General features: G+C 37.6%; 1 protein-coding gene across 6 annotated transcripts in view; it reads right to left on the bottom strand.

The window, feature by feature from the left end:
• Nucleotides 1-19,360, bottom strand: part of BACH1 (BTB domain and CNC homolog 1) — an 88,745-nt gene that overhangs the window by 40,007 nt on the left and 29,378 nt on the right. For 5 of the 6 annotated variants that reach the window (XM_035546083.2, XM_050708854.1, XM_035546081.2 and 2 more), the window contains 4 exons: nucleotides 16,398-16,695; nucleotides 11,164-12,546; nucleotides 9,297-9,503; nucleotides 1,125-4,496 (listed from right to left, as the gene is read on the bottom strand). In XM_035546083.2, coding sequence (XP_035401976.1) covers nucleotides 4,035-4,496; nucleotides 9,297-9,503; nucleotides 11,164-12,546; nucleotides 16,398-16,637 — 2,292 coding nt within the window. In that variant the 5' untranslated portion in view covers nucleotides 16,638-16,695 and the 3' untranslated portion in view covers nucleotides 1,125-4,034. Of the gene's footprint in view, nucleotides 1-1,124; nucleotides 4,497-9,296; nucleotides 9,504-11,163; nucleotides 12,547-16,397; nucleotides 16,696-19,360 lie in introns of those variants that run through there. The other variant, XM_050709018.1, reaches the window with a different exon arrangement.

The raw sequence follows: 19,360 nt of genomic DNA, 5'->3' as shown, positions 1-19,360 counted from the left end.
TCACTATTTCAACATTGGAAGATTTTTTGCTGCTTCAAACAAATTTCTTACTAATTTGACTTGCTGTCATACTCAGACAAAAACCGAAGTGCTACTTAGAGTACCAGTTATCAGCAGTTCCTCATTTCTTACTTCCTAAAAAAAAGATCCAGAGGCAGAACTAAATGTAACAGTCCTGATCTCTGGTGCATGTACCCTTTAGCTTTCATTGCAGTTGTTTCTTTCTGAATACTAAGAGGAGTTTTAAACATCACGGAACCTTGCACTGAGATTTTAGTTTCCTCAAAGAGGAACCACGGTAACTTTTTTGTGAAAGATGACGTCTTGACTCTTAAAGCCAAGAAATGCACGAAACACCTACAGACTAAATCCAAGTGACTATGAATTTCAAGGACAAAACTACCCTTGAGAAAAACAGTCTGCTGCTCTACCCATTATAGGCAGCAAGTTAAGCCTTATAATCCATCATCTTACTTTCCAGCTTTTTCTCCTAAAATGACTGCTTTTACTTTTAATGACGCATCTGCTGTAGGATCAAACAACTTCGGACTTAAGTGCCAAATGCACAAGTTACAAAAACTTCTAAAGAAAAGCTTTCTGAATGAGGTGAGTCACAGTACTGAAAGGACAGATCCTGTATTACAGTTAACTGTTTAGGAGGTACAGAGGGAGATACAGATAAATGTAGTTTCTCAAAGGAGAGCTCTTCTGCAATCCTAATTACTTAACAGGACCTACCTTATCTAGGGTTGCGTTGCAAAGATGCTTCTACCTCTACCTCATGCGCTTATCTGGACTATACGCACAGTCATTTGTGTTTTTTCTTGAACCAACAAACCTATACAGTATCCTATTAACCAGCTATTTACCTCTTTTCTCTCTCCAAATCAAAAACTCAAAGTTTCCCGGAGAAGAAAACCCACTCAAACAGAACAGGACACAAACATCAAATAAACTTACAGGAAATTTATTCCAACTTAGTAATATTTGCTATTGTGTGTATTATTCAGGAATTTATAGACCATATAAATTATTTTGCTACTACTTTCAGAAATGTTTTAGTAGTACTACAGAAGTTAATAATACACCAATAAACATTGTCACTGTACAAAAAAAGGAAAGCCTTTGTAGAAAGGATAGTGGTTTTTATTGTAGTCTTAGAAAATATTTATGAAAGATACAAAATCAACTGTTGTAATTATCTGTTTATTTTACAACCTGTATGCCACCATACTCTTATGGCTTTTAGATATTCTGTCCAAAGTATTTTAAAACATGCTTTAACAAAGTATTTTACAGTTTCAAAATTGACTATTTCTTTACTGGAAAAACTCCAAAACATTTACCTGAGAATTCGGTATCATAAAATTGTCATTCATCCTTAACTTTTGCAAGTTAATGATATAGCCTATAGAAGTCAACATGCAACTTGTATGTCTACTGTATTAAATAAATATTTTAAAAATTATTTGATGCAGCTGGTTAGGCAAAAACCTACCCTCAAACTTCAACAAGTTCATCATAGATTTAAATACATGACATGAATTTTATCCTAACCCAACGTGAAACGACAGCCATAACTTCTGCACTGGAAGCCCTGCGACACTTGCTAGATGGAATTCAGATGTGGCTGATCAGACCATGGCAGTGGAGCACAACTCTTTTCAGTGGATATTCCAGCCTCTGGACCTGGTCGTCACAGACTTTGTTTCATTCACAGCCAGGTGAGTCAGGGTATGGGCCGCTGGATATATTTAAGTTCCCAGCCAGTCACTCTATATACGTGCTCCACCAGTTTATAACAAAACATATTTAACCCAAGAAATTCCATTTTAGAGTACATGTATTATAGGACGATGCTTTAATGTCATTATCCATGTCGTTTCAAATAACAACTTTAAAAAGTGATAGACAGAGGGGTTGGGACTTTGTTTTTATTTTTACTGTTTCTGTTGGCTTGCTTACTAATTAAAATGGACACTTCAGATAATATACTGCCCATGATGGCAGTACATGAGGGAGGCAGGATTAAATTAACCAGGAATATACAGATGCTGGAGAACAGACACAGAGAGCTTCACGAGTTATACATATACAGGATCAACATATATAAGTCCTACTACTTTAAAAGAATTTCAATTTGATTATCTGAAAATATTTCTGAAGCAGCAGAACTCTCATGATGTCTGCAATATAGTATTTATTTCTGAACTTCAGTTACTGCAAGCACTGATTTATACAAGCTATGCTCCTTTAACATATTTTTTCCCCTTAAAATATGATATATGATGAAAATCCAAGGATATCACTAGAGATTTGAATTAACTTTCAATCGTGTAAGTGAGGTAGTGTAGTCACTTGTATTAGGTGCTGGTTACGAGAAGTACTGTTGAAATCTGTCAATTTTGTTTTAAATAAGTGGCCTAATAGTCTTTATTTATTAATGCTATGTTACCTGCTAAGAGGAAAAGAATTAAAAAAAAATCCTTGCCAAATAGTTTCTTTAGCAAGTTTTGTCTCACTGCAAGAAAAAACTGCAAAGTAGTATTTACAATAGTCCTTTGCTCTAGTCGCTGCCTACTGTACATGCACACAAAGACACAAACAGCTAATATACACTCTGAGGTAGGAAATGAAGAATTCCACTGGCTTGTACAAGATTCTTCATGTTTTGTAAACCAGCAAAACCAAAGTTTTCTGTGGTGAGGTTCAATACTTAGTTCTGGTGTGAGAATAACATCTAAATAACAAAGCAATCATCAGTATACAATATGCATCTACTTCCACGTAAAAGTCTTTCTTAAAAGGGGGGGGGATTACTTTCCATTTCTCTTATTTTAGTGGCTGAATTTCTCCTTCATAAAGTAAATAAAAGAAATCCCTCCAGCTCTTTTCCTTATTATACATTTTATACATCTATACTTATAACACAAGCCATTGAAAATGCACCACAGGTTTAGCCATAAAATTAACCTGAAGATTAAAATTCTGAAATAGATCTTTACTGGTCCCAGTGATCAGAGGGCAATTAGACTTAGAGATTACAGACTTAGAGATTACTTAAAATGCAATTAGGCACTCAAGTTATGAAGAATTTGGTGCCTGAATACCATAATTAAAAAAACAAAGCCACTTGTCCATAAACTTTCACAATACTTCAATTCCAACTCATCACAAACAGCAGCGAGCTCAAAGGTGCTAGGATAGTAAGTTACTGTACATCAGTGAATTTTAACAAGCACCTGGGATTCAGATGCCAGAGGATCCAATGCACACTGTACAAGCAAAGAACTGTATCAGTTTCAAGCTTCTGCCTTTCCAATACGTTATTTCTCCCACAAAAAATAAACAGAGGAAGAGCAGTATGCTGCAGCACCTCTGCTGTTCCCATCATCTTAACTACACATGGGAAAGCTAAGACAAAGGCAAATATTTAATAAAAGGTGGCTCTGGTACAGGGATGTGAACAGCAGGAAGCAGTTAGCTGTTCCAGAGAGTATTTGCCAAAATCTCCTCATAATGTCACGTTATCCTAACCCATCTATAAAATAAACATTTATAAAGCTATATACGCTTCTTAAAGTTTGTCTGCCAGAAGAAAAAAGACATCTTAAACAGATAAGCACTCCATGTACGGAAGTCATTGTGCATAAATATATGTTAGGAATCTTGAGATGTAGAGTGGCATTAGGTACTGTGGCATAAACCAGAGTGAAGGCTACTTGATACCTGAATGAAAGCTTCCTCACAAATACACATCTGTGCACAAAGTTTATACTTTCGAACAACTTAATTGAACATCCCTTGCCATCACCACACAAAAAATGCTCTAAGGCTGACACGTACAAATTACACTCTAGAACTACACAGAGCAAACCCAAAGCTTGCCAAGTAATATAATGACCATGTAATTGTCAATGTAGTTTTTGAAGAAAGTTTCCTCTTTACTTTCACTTTGTAAGTTACTTTAGGATAATGCTCAATCTCGCTTTAAATCGCAATGTTGAGAGGCTGGCAATAGGAAGAGAATAGATTTACTCATCTGTAGTGCATTTGTCAGTCATTTGCTGACAGAAGTCTGTGATAGCACCACTCTGTCCACACTGCTCCATGAGTGAAGTTTTCTCCAATGTTCTTACAGAAGCTGGATGCAGTTCTTGTACTTGATCATATGGTGCATCACACACACCTTTCACACACTGATAACAGGAACTCTGCTCATTTGTAGACGTAACACCTGAAAGGCCATCTGCTAGTTCTAGACCCGTTGGTATTGCGAGCTCGCTATCAGATGGCGCTGTTCGTTCTCTCTCCGGGAATAAAAATGAAAGCGGACAATCTGAGGAAGAATATTTCGCAAGTATTTGTATTTGCTCATGACTCAAGGCTGCTTCCTTACACACCTGCTGGCAAAGTCCAGTCAAATTCTGCTTTGTCTCACCCAGAGTTGACAAAATGTGATTTCTCTCCTTCAGCAAGTTTTCTTTCTCATTTTGCTGCAAAAAGAGAAATAGCTTTTTAGCGTACATTTTAACACAAAAAAACTAATACAAGTCCGTAAATAACATTGCCAAATTCCTTCTGTTTCAGCAGACTGTAAGATCAACAACGACACAACCAAATGCCTACTAAAAGCACAATCCCACTCTATCTTGAAGTGTCAACTCAGCTATTTGAAGTGTCTTTTCAAAACATAAAGCTTTTTCAAAACTAATGCTGACAGCCAAAAGAATAACGCTTACTTATTAAACGAAACCTAGCTGCACTTACTGTAAATATTCCCAAAACACTAATTCTACAGGATAACACATCTAAACTGTTACCACCCATTAGGTCGACCAAACATTAAGCAGAACAGTTTCCATGGAGATTTTACATTGAAAATTTAAGTGTAAAAAACTAGACATCACATTTTCAGTATTGATACTACTCTGTTAGATGAAAATACATTAAATTCTCAAGAAGTGCTAAGTCCACCACAGAACAAACAATAGACTCCAGAATTGTTTCTAAAGTAGAATAGGAAAATTTATTTTACTTCAATATCAATCTTTTCTGAGACTTCTGGTACAACTGGTTGAAGATGCAAGGACATGGAAAACTGAGAGGCTAGTCTAATGATGTAAACAAGCAATGTCTGTAGGAAAAGAAAATGAGGAAACAGACAGGAAATAAGACCCAAATGAAGTAGCTGAAAAAACCACGTTTTTAGTTCTACAGTTAATTTTAAAAGGCAGAGTTTTGAAGACATACATTTCAGTTTCTGCACAAAGTTTTAAATAGCTTTTGAGAAATAAATCATCATGGGTTACATCAATTCATTCTTAGAAATATTACTTTTATTTCTTCTCACATTCCTTCTTGCAGGAGAAACTCGTACTGCAACCTCTACAATTTCTTTTTGAAAGAATTCACTAGAGTTAAGTGGCACTTTGCAAGGGAAGCAGTTTTTGCCAGCCTCTTTTGCCGAAAGCGATTAGAAAGAGTGCAGCTTTGCCAGATCTCCTAATCTGAAGTGTACATTTTGGGTATGCAGAGTCACTCAGCTGTGCAGCATGGACTGATGAAATAATCTGGACTGTTGCTTAACACAAACTTCAACACTCAGAAGTATTTTTTCCCAGTGTAAGATGGGGGCGGGGAATTTAAGTTGTTAAAAAGTTAACGCATTTCAATTTTAGCTGCATTATATTAATACTGCAAAGAAATGCTAACTAGTTGAGGTCAAAATTATCATCACATTAAGAACTCTCACTTCTGGTGAAGAATCTATTTAGGTCATGCATTTCTCCTTGCTATAGCATATATAACAAGATCTCAATTGCATTTTAGATCACAGCTACAGCCTGTCACGCAGTGACGCATCCTCCTCCTGAGCCACGGGATCTCCAAGGAAGTAGTGTTTCTTGAGGCCAGCTGTCCTTTACTCGGCTCCCCCTCACAAGTACCCTCAGTCTAAAACTTTGATGTGAGAAAAGTACAAGGTAGGTGGATATGCATACACAGGTGTTCTGAAAGAGCCATTTCTATGAAGCTAACCTTTCCCTGAGAGGCCCACATGTATTCCCATATACAGAACAGGAGTGAACAACAGGAACACAAAGGCTCACCCGGAAGGTCAATAAGCAAAGACTATATGGACTATACGTCAGGGGGGTCTGTGGTGGTTTCACACCAATGGCCAACTGAAGTCCTCAAAGGAAGAGGTAGGGGGAGGAGAAAAATATGACTGCAAACAAAGGCTTGCAGGTTGAGATAAGGATCGTTTAAAGGAAAGAGAAAAAAGGGAGGAGAGTCTTGATGCTGTGCCAACCCTGCTCAGCAATAGACAAAACACTGGTGCGATACCAGGGCTGTTCTAGCTGCAGTTGCGGAACACAACACTACATGGGCTGCTGTGTGGAAGTTAACTCCACCCCTGCCCAACTCAGGGTCAAAGATGATCTTCTGTACAGAGCTGGTCAAGAGAAACGACTCAACCTAATTCTCTCAGAGAGCAGTTCGATTCAACACAGAGTACTACTTTTGTTCGCATGTAAGTGGAGCTTAAGACTTTCAGATTCACTCGGATAGGAAGGTACACCTCAGGAGGTCTGTAGTCTGAGCAGTCACCTCTGGGTAAGATCAGTCTGCTCAGGGGTTTGTCCAGTGGTGTCATGAAAACCTCCTAAGACAGAGCCCACCCAACCTTTATGAACAACCTCCTCCATTGCCTGCCCATCCCCCTTGGCAAAAGGGTTTCCATATATCCAGTTGAAACCTCCTAATTCTGTTTATGACAGGGTCTCCAGCTATTCTGCTGTGAATAATGCTACCTGCTAGGAGGCAGGAGTACTCCCATTCCCAACATCATCTTGATAACTTCCCCACAGATGTGGGCAGGTGGCTATTAGCTCTCCCCACAGCCATCTCTTCCTGAGCAGAAGAGGCCCCATTTCATCTGCCTCTCCTCACGTAAGTACTTCAACCCTGACTGTCCTGGGGACCTCTCTCCTAACCTTATTCATTTGTCGAGGTCCTTCCAGCACAGGGAGGGCGGTGGTGAAACTGGGCACCATATTCTGGATTCAGTCTTACGAGTGCTAAGTATAGGAGTGCAATCACTGCCCTCAAACCACTGGCTGTGCTCCTGTTAATACAACCCAGGATGCTGACAGCCTTTTTTCAGCCCGGACAAGCTGTTGACTCATGCTCAGCTGTTGACTCATGCTCATGCCCAGAACAACCCCCCAGGGCCCTTTCAGCAAAGCTACTCCCCAGCCAGTCTCCAGCCTCTACTAATGCAAGGGGTTAACGTCTGCCCCAGATAGAGGGGTTTCTCAAGAATGCACCACAAACATGTTTTAATCTGAGAAAAACAAAGACCTGATAAACAACAGCTCAGACATCAATACAAGACAACACGCTGTACATACTGGAAACCAGTATGAGTAGTTTTGCCAAATAATATTTCCTAACAGTACACAGAGTATTATCTACCTGTCCAAAGTTTTCCAACTATAGCTACACCGCATTATCCTCTCTCAGAGCCACATCACAGAGAATACCGTGAGAAGAGCAACCAGCTTCTGAGACCCAAGACTGACCCAGAAAAGCAGAAAGGAGGCAGGAGTTGCCATGCACAAAGCAGCCTGGGTGTGTACCATACACTCTTCAGATGTCTTCTTCCAGCCACCCAAAAATTATGCCTAGACAAGTCTCTCAGTTTCTGTATTTGTGCACAACTTACACAAGTTTGACGGCGCACAGCATCAGCTGCCCTAAGACACTCTCAACAGCTCCAAACAACGTTTTCTCAAGAAGTTCTGAAGAAACTTACCCGCTCAGGAAAAAAAAAGTGACAGGAAACATTTGTGCCTAGAGCACAATTCAGAACTCAGGCCTCACCTCACAATTCTCAATGCTCATTGTCTAGCACTCGCACAATGATCTCTGTCAAACAGCAGACATTCATTCTGTTCTAGTGTAGGTCCACAGAAAAAAAGAATATTACACTATAATTATCGTTTAGTCAACTACAGGTCTAATCTTGCAGATGAATCATGTCTTTAAATTTTTCTCCCCAAACTGTTGCACAATATCGACAAAGTTACAAAACAAACAGAAATCGCATAAGACGACAGAAACAAAGTTCTGAAATGTCAGAAACAGCTTCTTGCTTAGCCTGAGTAATATAATTTTTTTATTAGCACAACCACCTGATTTCCCTCCCCACTCGAATATCTTCATTCAGCACACTGAATGGACTTGCTCTGTCAACTCATCAGGGTTGTATGGCACTCTCAGCCTTCCCTCAAAGTCTCTCATTTACGGCAGAAAAAAAAAATCTCATTTTGTGAAAGACGAAGCATTTCTGGAAAATAAGTTTCTAGCCTGTGGTCCTTTGCTCTAGTTTTATTTTCTTTTTCACTTCAAGGTCAGAAGGAAAAAACGTGCTTACATGACTACATATGCTCCTGATGCAGATACTAAATTCACCTACGTGGAGCACAAAGTCTTAATTACCAGACAAATTAAAAGTACAGTAAACCTAACTATTTAGTTCATCTGGTGTAATCAACAACAAAACTGAGATGAAAGGGTCAGAAACAAACATTAGAAAAAAGCTATTCACAATAACTTTCTTGCCAGAAGAACTTCAGATCATGCAAAGCTGTCTGAAGCTACACGTTTATCACTTTAAATGAGTAGCAAATATGTAAACGGATGCCTGTAGAGAAATTTGGATGCATTAATTCCTCAGCTACAATCTTGATAAAACTGATAAAACTGCAAGCAGCTTCCTGAGTTCTGCTGTATCTTCTGCCTTTCTGCACGTGTCTCATTTTTAAGATTCAAGACTCAAGAAACTATTTACCAGCCTGTGCTGATATGTTACAAGAACAAATACCAACAATACTGTAACAGTAAACTTGATCATGAACTATATGAGCCAAAAGGAAAAAAAGCAAAGCAGGAAAGTACAGAGAGGTAGAGAACTTGGCAGGATGAGATGACAGTGTGGGAATCGTTCTGTATAATTAAGCTCAATACTGATGGCAGTTCCGAAACAGCCTTCACCAAGAATTATGCTGTGATAAAATTTTACCACAGAAAAACACAGAGGAAAAGCGTGCATTTTAGAGTAGGCACAGAAAAATCTAGAACCGTTATCAAGAAGTCATCTGTTTAAGACTGAAAGTTCTCTGAGCTTAAGTGAATAAAATAATAATCCACCTCAAGCTACTGGCAGATATCCAAAGAAGACATTTAAAGACAGACTCAAGTCAATATTAGTAATAAGTATTTATACATACCAGTTTTTCGATTTCAGATTCAAGATTCTGTATGCAGTCAAGTTTTCTCTTACGACATCGCTGTGCTGCGATTCTATTTTTACTTCGCCTTCGGATATCATGAATACAGTCCAACTGTTCAGGAGTTAATTTATGCATTTTCAGAAATGACTGGAAGTCATTTCTGGAAAGTGAGATAATCCTTTGTGCATTAAATGGCAGTTTTACCTAGAATGTAAGATACAGTTGTAAGTCAAAAGTGAAACTGGTTTACACATACTCCAACAGGTCAATTCAAGTCTTTAATTATAAGCATTCTTTATCACAACACTTATCTTTCTTCCTTAATCTCAGAAGCAAGACCAAAGTAATATAGCCATCAGATGAGGTGGATAAAATCCAGGCGTTTCAAACAGATGAGCTCAAGAATGGGAGAAATAATTGAGCACATTTACACTAGATCTTCAAAAGAATGTTGAGAGGAGGACCAAAAATTGATCCCTGTGTACAGCAAATCACTTAAGTAATACATTCTAAAACTAAGTTATGGTTAGGTGGTGCATAAAATAGGTGTCAAGAATCATTATGCAGACTAAAGTTTCCTCTAACCTGCTACTAAGAGTGTATTCTGTATCCATTTTTATATTTTACCATAGGAAAAGTTAGTATGAAACAGGCATCTACTTAAAGTAGAGAAGTTACTGGCAGTTAGTCTTTGTTTTATAACTCTTAATGCTGGAGAAGAGAGAAAAATCAGGCTCTTGCTACTAAGTCAGTCTATGTACACAGTATGTACACCTGAGCTACGTACGGAAGCAGGTATCAGAAACACACAGATCATACAGTCCTGATAAATACTGAAAACCATCTTCACAAAGTAAGCGTCAGGTTTTATTAAGCACCCAACTAAAGACACTATTTTAATCCCTCTATTTGAGTACATTAAACAGTAGAATGTTACCTTGCTGTGGTTAAAGATCTGGAATTCGTTTAAAAAGCAAATAAAAAACCACCACCCTTTTTGTGTTTGGCTATCACTGGTTAATAAGCAGACAAGCAAATGGGTGAAGTATTACCTCAAGCCATGATGCCATTTTCTTCTTTGTAATGTAAAGATGAGGAATGTTTTTAAGCCAATTCTGGCCCTTTTTGGCCTGTCAATGTTCTACAGGAATGGCAGCTTTCACTTATTTTAAAGTCTCAGTAAGGTCCCACCATACACAGAGTTGCATTCCAATTCTACAATTCTAGGAACTGTGACAGAAGTCATTCTATGTACACTGTAAATCCTTTTGAGATTTGACTACTTACAGCATCTGTCTACAATGCTACCAAAGCAGTGACATGTAGGAAAGAAGCGCCAAATAGTTTCTGCATTTCAAGGGAACAAGTATAGCCAAAGTTTTGGAGAAGGTGACGCTATTAAAGCGGTCTTAAATGCACAGCTACTGTAGGCAGCTTGAAAACTTGATTTTCGTTTTGCAGGAAAACTTAAGTATTATTTCTCTCCCACCTTCTCACCTCAAAAGAAAACCAGGAACTTTTTAAGTTTCTATAACACAGACCATGAAATTTAGTTATGTTTAACTGAAGTAGACAAAAAAAAGAGAATCCACATGCTGTGGTTTAAAATACTTCTAACATCTTTTGATCAAGTTGTTCCAGAGAAGTACCTGAAGAGATCTAATACCTAAGCATCTATCACTTCAAAACTTTTTTACGTCTCCCTGAATTAACAGTGATTTCCCATATAGATCTTCAAATGGTTATTTTAAATTTAATTCCCCAAGTTTTTAAAACAAGCAACCACAACAAAATAACAGGACTCGGGCTTCTGAGTAGGGCCTTAAAAGACATGGAAGCAAAGGATACACAAGGATGTTCTTACCTCACATTCTTGTTCTCTTGCTGAACAGGATTCACTGTCTCCCTCAGTGTCAGTTTCTGAATCCTCTCCTAAACTTATCACATAATTATAGGGACATTGTTCTTGCTGTTGTCCCTGAACATAATCTCCACTGCTTATTTCAGAGCTGTTGGAGCATCCTTCGGTACTAAGGTTACTTATGAAGGGGCAGTTGACAGAATTCAATGTTGTAAAAGTTCGTTGAGAGCAAGGTTCAGGGCTTTCACTGATCCTGATTCCCAGCCACGGACACTCTGATTTCTTCCCCGAATATACAGGCTCCGAGCATTCTTTCAGAACTGCAGACTGTAAATGTATTTGGCAGGGCTCTGTACTGTAAATATCGCTCCAGAACCCTTTTGCTAGATGTTCTGCTATCTCTCTCTCCACACTGCTTCGATCACCAGCTGATGTAATGTTAATGGCTTCTCTAGTGCACAAATCAACCTTTAAAGGTGCATCATCTTGACCTTCAATTTTGTCATTCCCAACTCCAGTACTTGTTACAGTTTTTTCAGCTAAGACTGTGTTGTTTTGCACACCACTGAAATTCAAGTTACCATATTGCTCACATGTATGCAAAAAAGACACAGAATTAAGTCCATGAGGTGCAGCAGTGTTTTGAGGGAAAGCAGCAACATCAGTTTTCTCCACAGGACATGAAACACTCTGAGTCACAGAATCCTTCTTTGACTCTTCCTTTTTCTCAGTGTCTTCCTCCCCTTCTTCCATTTTTACCTGAGTCTCTTCACATTTGGAGACCAGCTGCATAGGTACACACTCCTGAGCTTTTCGTGTGCCATCATTATCAGATATTTCCTTCCCAAGAAAAGGTGGCACCTGAGTGTCTTTAATACTGGAATTGGACTCTGTAGTATGAACCTTGTCATTTCCAAAAGCTTTCTGGAATTTCCTATACTTTGGACATTGGGAAGATGAGCTGGAGACGTTACCCTTTTCTAAATGTGACGGATCACACGTTTGATTGGTGTTATCTTGGAGAGCAGGTGATGTTTTAGGATTTTCTTCATCTTTACAGAGCTTTGTGTGAGATGTTTGAATATATTCTTTTTCTATAAGTTCTTCTGCTTCATCATCTATTTCTAGGTCTCCATCATTCACGTTGCCAATTTTAGGATTTGCTTTCTTACAATGTTGTGTACAACATTTCTTCCTAGGACATTCCTGCTGATCCGATTTACAGTCCAAAAATTTGAATTTGAGAAACTGGAAGCAGGACTCTTCAATGTTGTGTACGCCCAAGAATTCAGCACACTTGCAAACTTCAGACACATTGTCTTTATTTAAAATAAGTTTAGCTGTGTATGCAAACTGAAGCAAGGGACTAAATCCTTTAAGTGTTACCTATTAAAAAGAAAAAAGAGAGAATATTAGTAAGGCCAACTTCCTTCTTGGTGAAACCACAACCAAATCTCACTTGCCTCCTCTCAACCAGGACATACAATATGAAAGAGAACAAGGTTCCGTGTTTCCAATTCCAGTACACCAGGCAGTTCAGTTGCCAAGTTTCCAGTTACAGCTCCAATGTTGTAAATGGGTTTAAACACGCAGAACTCACATTTACCAGTGAGCAAACCATGACATCAAGATAGAGAACAAGAGAAAAGCAACAGATTTGTTCCGCAGGGGAAATCTGGCCACAGTCATTGTAAAACAAATCTTCTGACACAATTTTATCCTGTATATTTTATGGCGATTATCTTCTTCACTGTGATGAATCTTTTAAATAGTACTAACAAGTGAAAAATACTGGTTACTGGTTTTCAGTGTACAGCAAACTCCAATTTTGCAAAAACATCTTTCAAACTGAAGTTACGCATGAATTACCCTAGAATAAGATCAAGATGCTGCTGGCATTAATCATTCCTTTGAAAAGCAATTACTGCTATTTGCTCAGTTTAATGCATCACTGATATAACAGTTTTTGAAATAATGGAATTTGACCACATATTGTTACTGTATCCATCCTACTCCTTTCTTCTTCCCATGGATGCAAAAGAATGGTACCCAAAACCCTTCACCAACAGCAATTATTCTCAGTTTAAAGCCTCTTTTGAGTACGTAGGTTTACTGGAACAGTTCCATCACCATCTCAGTTCCTACTGCAGAACAGTTACCTAAAAAGGGAACTCAAAGATGAGCGAAACTGTATCATCACAAACTGAACACCATCTACACAAGAAAAAAATTACTAAGGAATCAAGTAGGAAAGCATAAACAGACCATCATATTACAAGTTACATGACACATTCACTAGCTTCTCTGCAAAGGCAAGATGAAGCAATATGTTCATTATTACTACTCAAACTCAAGCCCACACTCTGGTACCCTTCTTTATTTTAAAGAACAGGGCTTTATGCTGAACAAAGTGCCATATTAATGCACGAACTATACTGAATTCTTCTGCCAGCAAGAAAGTTTACTATACAATACAGTTTGATTTAGGAATCAGTTGAGTTCCTTTTTTAAAAAAACATAAATACCACATGAAAGGCAGCTGAAGGGTTCTGCACAGAGACACTTCAGCAAAAAAACATTCTGAAATAAAATCTCATGACCTTATTGTAAAGAATACTTAAAATAGTGTTTCAAGTATTCTCTGGAGACAAGAATACTGATTACACCATCACATTAATTCATCCCTAACAATATGGACAGGGAAAAGACAGTTCATCCATATGTTGTCAAGTATTGAAACCTAGTACAGCCAACAATTCATTATAGTAGGTTTACAAACAAATTGCACTCATGCACATAACCAAACAAAACAAGGACAATGATATTTCAGAACTGTTTTTCCTACATAAGGTAGATATGTTTATCGCTAAAAAATGAAATAGTAAGAGAAAAAACACTATACCCCTTATACTTTCTCTTAGACATTTCTAGATGTCTATCCTCAGAGAAGATAGACTAGAATGACTCTTGGACCAATTGACCCTAAAAAGCAAGTCTTGCAGAAGCCATTAAATTTCATTTGCATTTTGGCTCAAATTCGAATTCTTAGTAAAAACATTAGTAGGAAAACAACAGAATGAACAGACAGCAACATGTCAGTGGTTTGTTTTGACAATATAATTTATATGAACCAATCTAAAGTCAAAAATATTTTGGCATTTCAGATTATGGACTGGTGTCTTTCATTTTAAATTTCAGATACTTTGGATGATTAAAAAGGTTAAGAATTTCTTAACCAAACCACATGATTAGTATTTGTCTCTCTCATATATGCAGCTTCATAAATTGACTCATTTCAAAGTATTCAGCAGTTCCCAGAAGACAAGCTCAAAAACATTTTCAGATTCAGCAACTTATCAAGTAAACGATGAGATCTAACAGTGAATCTTATCTCTTAATCACTGGTATTTTTGCTTCTTACTTCAGCATATTCAGTTCTTACATCAGTAATGCTAAATGATACTCTTAAGCTGTAGACTTGTGAGGACTCATCTCACTGGTGGTATCAGGATTATTAAATTCTTCCGTTTTGTTTACAAACTCTGGTTCCCTTTTAACTCAGGTTGAGTTCACAGGTCCATGGGAACGAACACCAGTGCTTTACAACAGACTGTTCCCCCCTCCAACTTTGATGTACATTTCTTATTCTTCTAATATCCTATTTTTCATCATTTCAAAAGTTTGACATGTCACTAATCCTTCTCTCTTACTCCAAATGATGACTTTGTGTCCCCATCACCCTAATTCCCTTCCTTATCAGCTCCTTTCATTACTTTTATTTTAATAGGGACGATATTCAGGCTATCAAGAATAAAAAGGGGAAAAAGAACACACAGGCATGGTAAGGAAGTTGAGTAGAAGTGACGTAGTGGTATTATGATATGGTATAGGTTTGTAACAAAGTCATTGATCAGAGAATAGCAAAGATCATGGAAACTCTTTAAAGAGACCATCTGATCCTTTTTTTTTTTTTTTTTTTAATCAAATCAGAAAGATTCTGGATACAGCGAAGGGGTTATTTTAATGAGATACAGGCTTACTGTGAATGTATTAATACATTACGTTTAGCACTCTATTTACTCTTTTACGTGAACAAGTCACTAATGTTGTGTCACTATAAATATTCATTGGCATGCACCTTTCCTCCTGCTTTAATGATTTCAGTTGACATGCCAACAACTGGCATGTTATTTCTATCCCCCTCACCAAGTTGATTACCAAAAATCTCGTCCTGGAAAGCCATTGATCATGCACCAACCAACTCTTAAGCTTACTGCTACTTCCAGGCACAGAGCACTTGGAGGCTCTTGACTTTTCATTTACAAGCACAGTGGTTAATATAAAATCCAATCATTTGTTTGCCTCATACCTCTTAAATAAATACCATCTGAAATCTTTAAGTGCCTTGAATGCTATTAAGCAAATAGCATCTGAAATCTTTACGTGTCTTGAATGCTTTTAACTAAATACCAACTGAAATCTTTAAACGTCTTGGATGCTTCAGGTATCTAATAATCAATTTTCTTTCCAATGGATGACAGGTTCTGGCTCATTTCCACTGCATGCCTTTGAATTCAGTCTGATTTAAGAGTATAGATTTCAACTGAAAAAAGAAAGCAAGTTGTTGTAGTACATTTTCTCAGTCTTAAAAGTACAGAAATACAGTAGAAAAAAGATCGAGCTGCTAATTATGTGTGCAAAAAAGATGGGGAACTGAACAGAAGAAAAACAATGGTAAGCTGCAAGCAAGGAATATAAGTATGGTTGTATTTCTCAAACCTTCTTAAACAAAACCTCGATGATGCTGGTGTAAAGCTTGAAACAGTAATACCATTTATTTGTTGTTTACTGTTCCAGAAGCATTCCCTTTTCGTATAGGATGATTAGTTCTGCAGTGCCTCTTCAACAATTGAAGTCTATGTTAAACAGCTGTTTTTTGACAAGCTCATATGCTTTGAATCTGGTGCACAATTTTAAAAGTAATATACACTTAAATGAACAGCTCTACCCTACACATTCCCCAGCACAGTATTTACTTATCTTCAGTCTGTGATACACCCTCTGATTTGAGGTAAAGGCTAGACAGATCAATGGCAGCTTTACAACTCAGAAATTCCTTCCCCCTCAGTTCTCTTCCCTTAACTTCTAATCTCAGTTAAGCACCAGCCTACTGTAAAACAGATTTGAACAGAACAGATCAGAAGAACGGACTGGTAAAATACAGAAGCGACACTCACCTCCTCTGGTAAAGTGATGATAAGATCAGCATCCAACTGGCCCACAATTCTTGAAAGGAAGTAACTACTGCAAGCTGCAAGCACAGCTTTGTGAGCCCGAAATCGTTGGTCTTCCACTAAAATAGTAACATCACAAAGAATATCTTGCTTTCTCTGATCATCAAGACTGAGAAGTACATTGGTACTATGTACTGAAGACTCATATGCAAAAACCACACTATTCTTCTCACTTAGAGACATTCTGTATCACAAATGTTGGTGTAAGTCTCAGTGGAAAGCATGCTTCTATTCTTCCAATCTGGAGAGAGAAAAAAATAGCATACATAAAAATCATATCCAGTAGGAACATACTGATGATACTAGAACATAAAAAGGAAACCGTTAAACATGCATTGCCTGTTCTGATTCGAAGACTAAGCTTAACACCTAATATTTCATTCATGATACCACAAATACATGATTATGAGCATTTAACATATCCAAACCTTGGTATGTACATCTTCGGTATTGGTTTAATAGTTGAACAGACTGCAAAAAACCTTTTCCCTTGACTTCAGTGATATAGAACAGTTTTTCCTCAGCAAGTCATTAATAATAACAACTTTACTGTAATGCCTAGAAATTATTTAAGCGTTAATTTTTAGTTATGGAGTTAGTAACTCCAACACTATGAAAATGTAAAGAGAAATAAAACCCAGATCTGTTAAGCTAAAATCCACCAAGATGCTACATAAACTACTTGTTTACTGATTCATCCAGGACAGAGTGATTTTTTTTCTATCTTCTTTAAGAAGTAGTTTAACAGTTCTTACTGTTTTAGCAGTCAAAAAAACCTTTCATTTTCATTCTAGCAAATACTTCACTTTTTAAGCACATTAATTCTCTTATTTTCCACTTGCATTAATTCCCCAATGCAGCCTTCCTCCTGTCCTTCTGCTCATTGCTATTTGGATCACGCTTGTCAAGAGTTTTCTTTCATAATGGTACACTGATTCAGATCACCTGGCAATGGTGTGATAGAACAAAGTTCTGAAATAACAGTATTTATTGGATAATAACACTACGCGATATAATATCGAAATCTCAGAAATAAACTCTTAAGTGTCCTGAAGCTATTCCTGAACTCATGGTGTCTGAGAAATAAAGAGCTAGGAAAAGTCAGCCCTCCTACAGAGTGCAAAGTTTAACACTGCTTCCAAGTCCAATCTTTACACTGCATTTCTAACTTTCTTTGGATCGAGCCTTCTTTTAAGAAGAGAGAAAAAAGGCATAATAGAAAGCATCTTCACACCTAAAGGTCGATTGAGAAGCTACGAAGTCAGATTTGGAACTAGCTAGTGATCTACAAGGAAAATGTGTCACTGGGAATAGCGTTACATTAACAAACTAAGCACTTCCATTACACTGGACTACTCTACACAAGGGTTACTGTAACTGCAGACAGTTGCTGACACAAAACTACCCAACCATGGTATTGCTCAACAGTTTGTTACGATATGCCAGCTCCCAACAACAATAAAATTGTAGCCAATATGAATCCTCAGTTTTCAGATATGGGAAGCTTTCACAAGTCAGGGAGGGAAGAGGGCAGGAGCATTTTTCAACACAGTGGGGAGAAAAAAACAGCTACCCTGCCAAGCTATACTTCTAGTTACTCATGACTCCAGTTATTTTCACAGGATACAGGCCTTTTTAGTGATCTTTTGAAGTGTCCAGACTCCAGTAAAGCACAGCGTCAACATTATTCACACCTTCCACTCCCTAATGGAATACTGCACACTCAACTTCACTAACAAAACTACAGTTCACGACTTGACCAAGAAAGTAAGTCTATTTTGGGGTGTTTGCTTAAAACTACAAAGTTTTGTTTAGTCAAAATCTAAGTTCCAAGACAAAGTTACACAAAGGAGAGCTTTCCCACTAAGCAAGTAGTTAATCCAGAAGAGCTTATTTTTGGAAGAAAAAAAACACACTTTAAATCTTTCTTCCATATACCTAATGAATGACTACAAACTTTTGTTTAAATAAACATCACAGCTTAACTGTGAAAGTTAATATCCTACCATATTCCTCAGATATTACAGCACACGTTGTTTGTTACCAGAAGGTCTAACAACCAATGACATGAGGAACTAAGGACAAAACGGAAGACTAAATCCAAGGAGGTGGGGAGCACAGAGCAGTATTAAAGATAAGGGCCTATTTTAGGCTGAGCACCTAGGCACAATGCGTAAGAAGGAGATTAGTTGCAACAAGTTAGGGGTTCTTTATTTTTCCTCAAGTCCTCCCAACCCTCAGACAGCCCATGCAAACATGCTGCCCTTGGGTTCTCCCGTATAAAATAATCCATTCCAATATCCTGTCCAGCTCATTACACTTTCATAGCATGGAAGGTTAAGAGGAACAGTAGCGTATATATGCATGGAGGACAGCTGAACCCGTTCCACTTCATCTCTACAAGGCACACAATGTGCTTTCAAAACCCTGTGCAGCCTACTTAAAGCACTGATAACGAATTTCCAATGTTGTTGCTGCCAAAAAAAAAGTTTCTACATGGAAACACCACCTTCTGTTTCTTCAAGGGTGAAAGCATTTTATTTGAGTATAACCTGATTTAGTATTTTTAATCTGACAGAATATTGTACTTCCTAATGTGAAGATTTCAAAAGAACTAAGCCCCCACCTTTTTTTTTTTTTTTAAAAAACGGGAGACAAGTTTGAGATGTCCAAAATACAAGATGTGGCATTTCATTAAGCATTCAAAAATTTAAAAGAACCTTTAAAAAGCAAAAATCAAATACCAAAGCACTAAATCTGTCTTCTTTGTAAAAATCTAATAACCTTCATATATGGCAAAGAGAAATCAAAAGGAAAACAAAAGACTGAAAATGCTCATGAGAACAAAGTATCAAACAGGGAAGGAAAAATGTAAGCACTGTAAGAAATCTGTCATACTTAAGAGA

The sequence above is a fragment of the Cygnus atratus genome, chromosome 1, assembly GCF_013377495.2.
Source record: "Cygnus atratus isolate AKBS03 ecotype Queensland, Australia chromosome 1, CAtr_DNAZoo_HiC_assembly, whole genome shotgun sequence".
In the NCBI taxonomy this organism is placed as follows: Eukaryota; Metazoa; Chordata; class Aves; order Anseriformes; family Anatidae; genus Cygnus; species Cygnus atratus.
The sequence above is the reverse complement of the archived record's forward strand: the minus strand, read 5'-3'. Positions and strand labels throughout refer to the sequence as shown.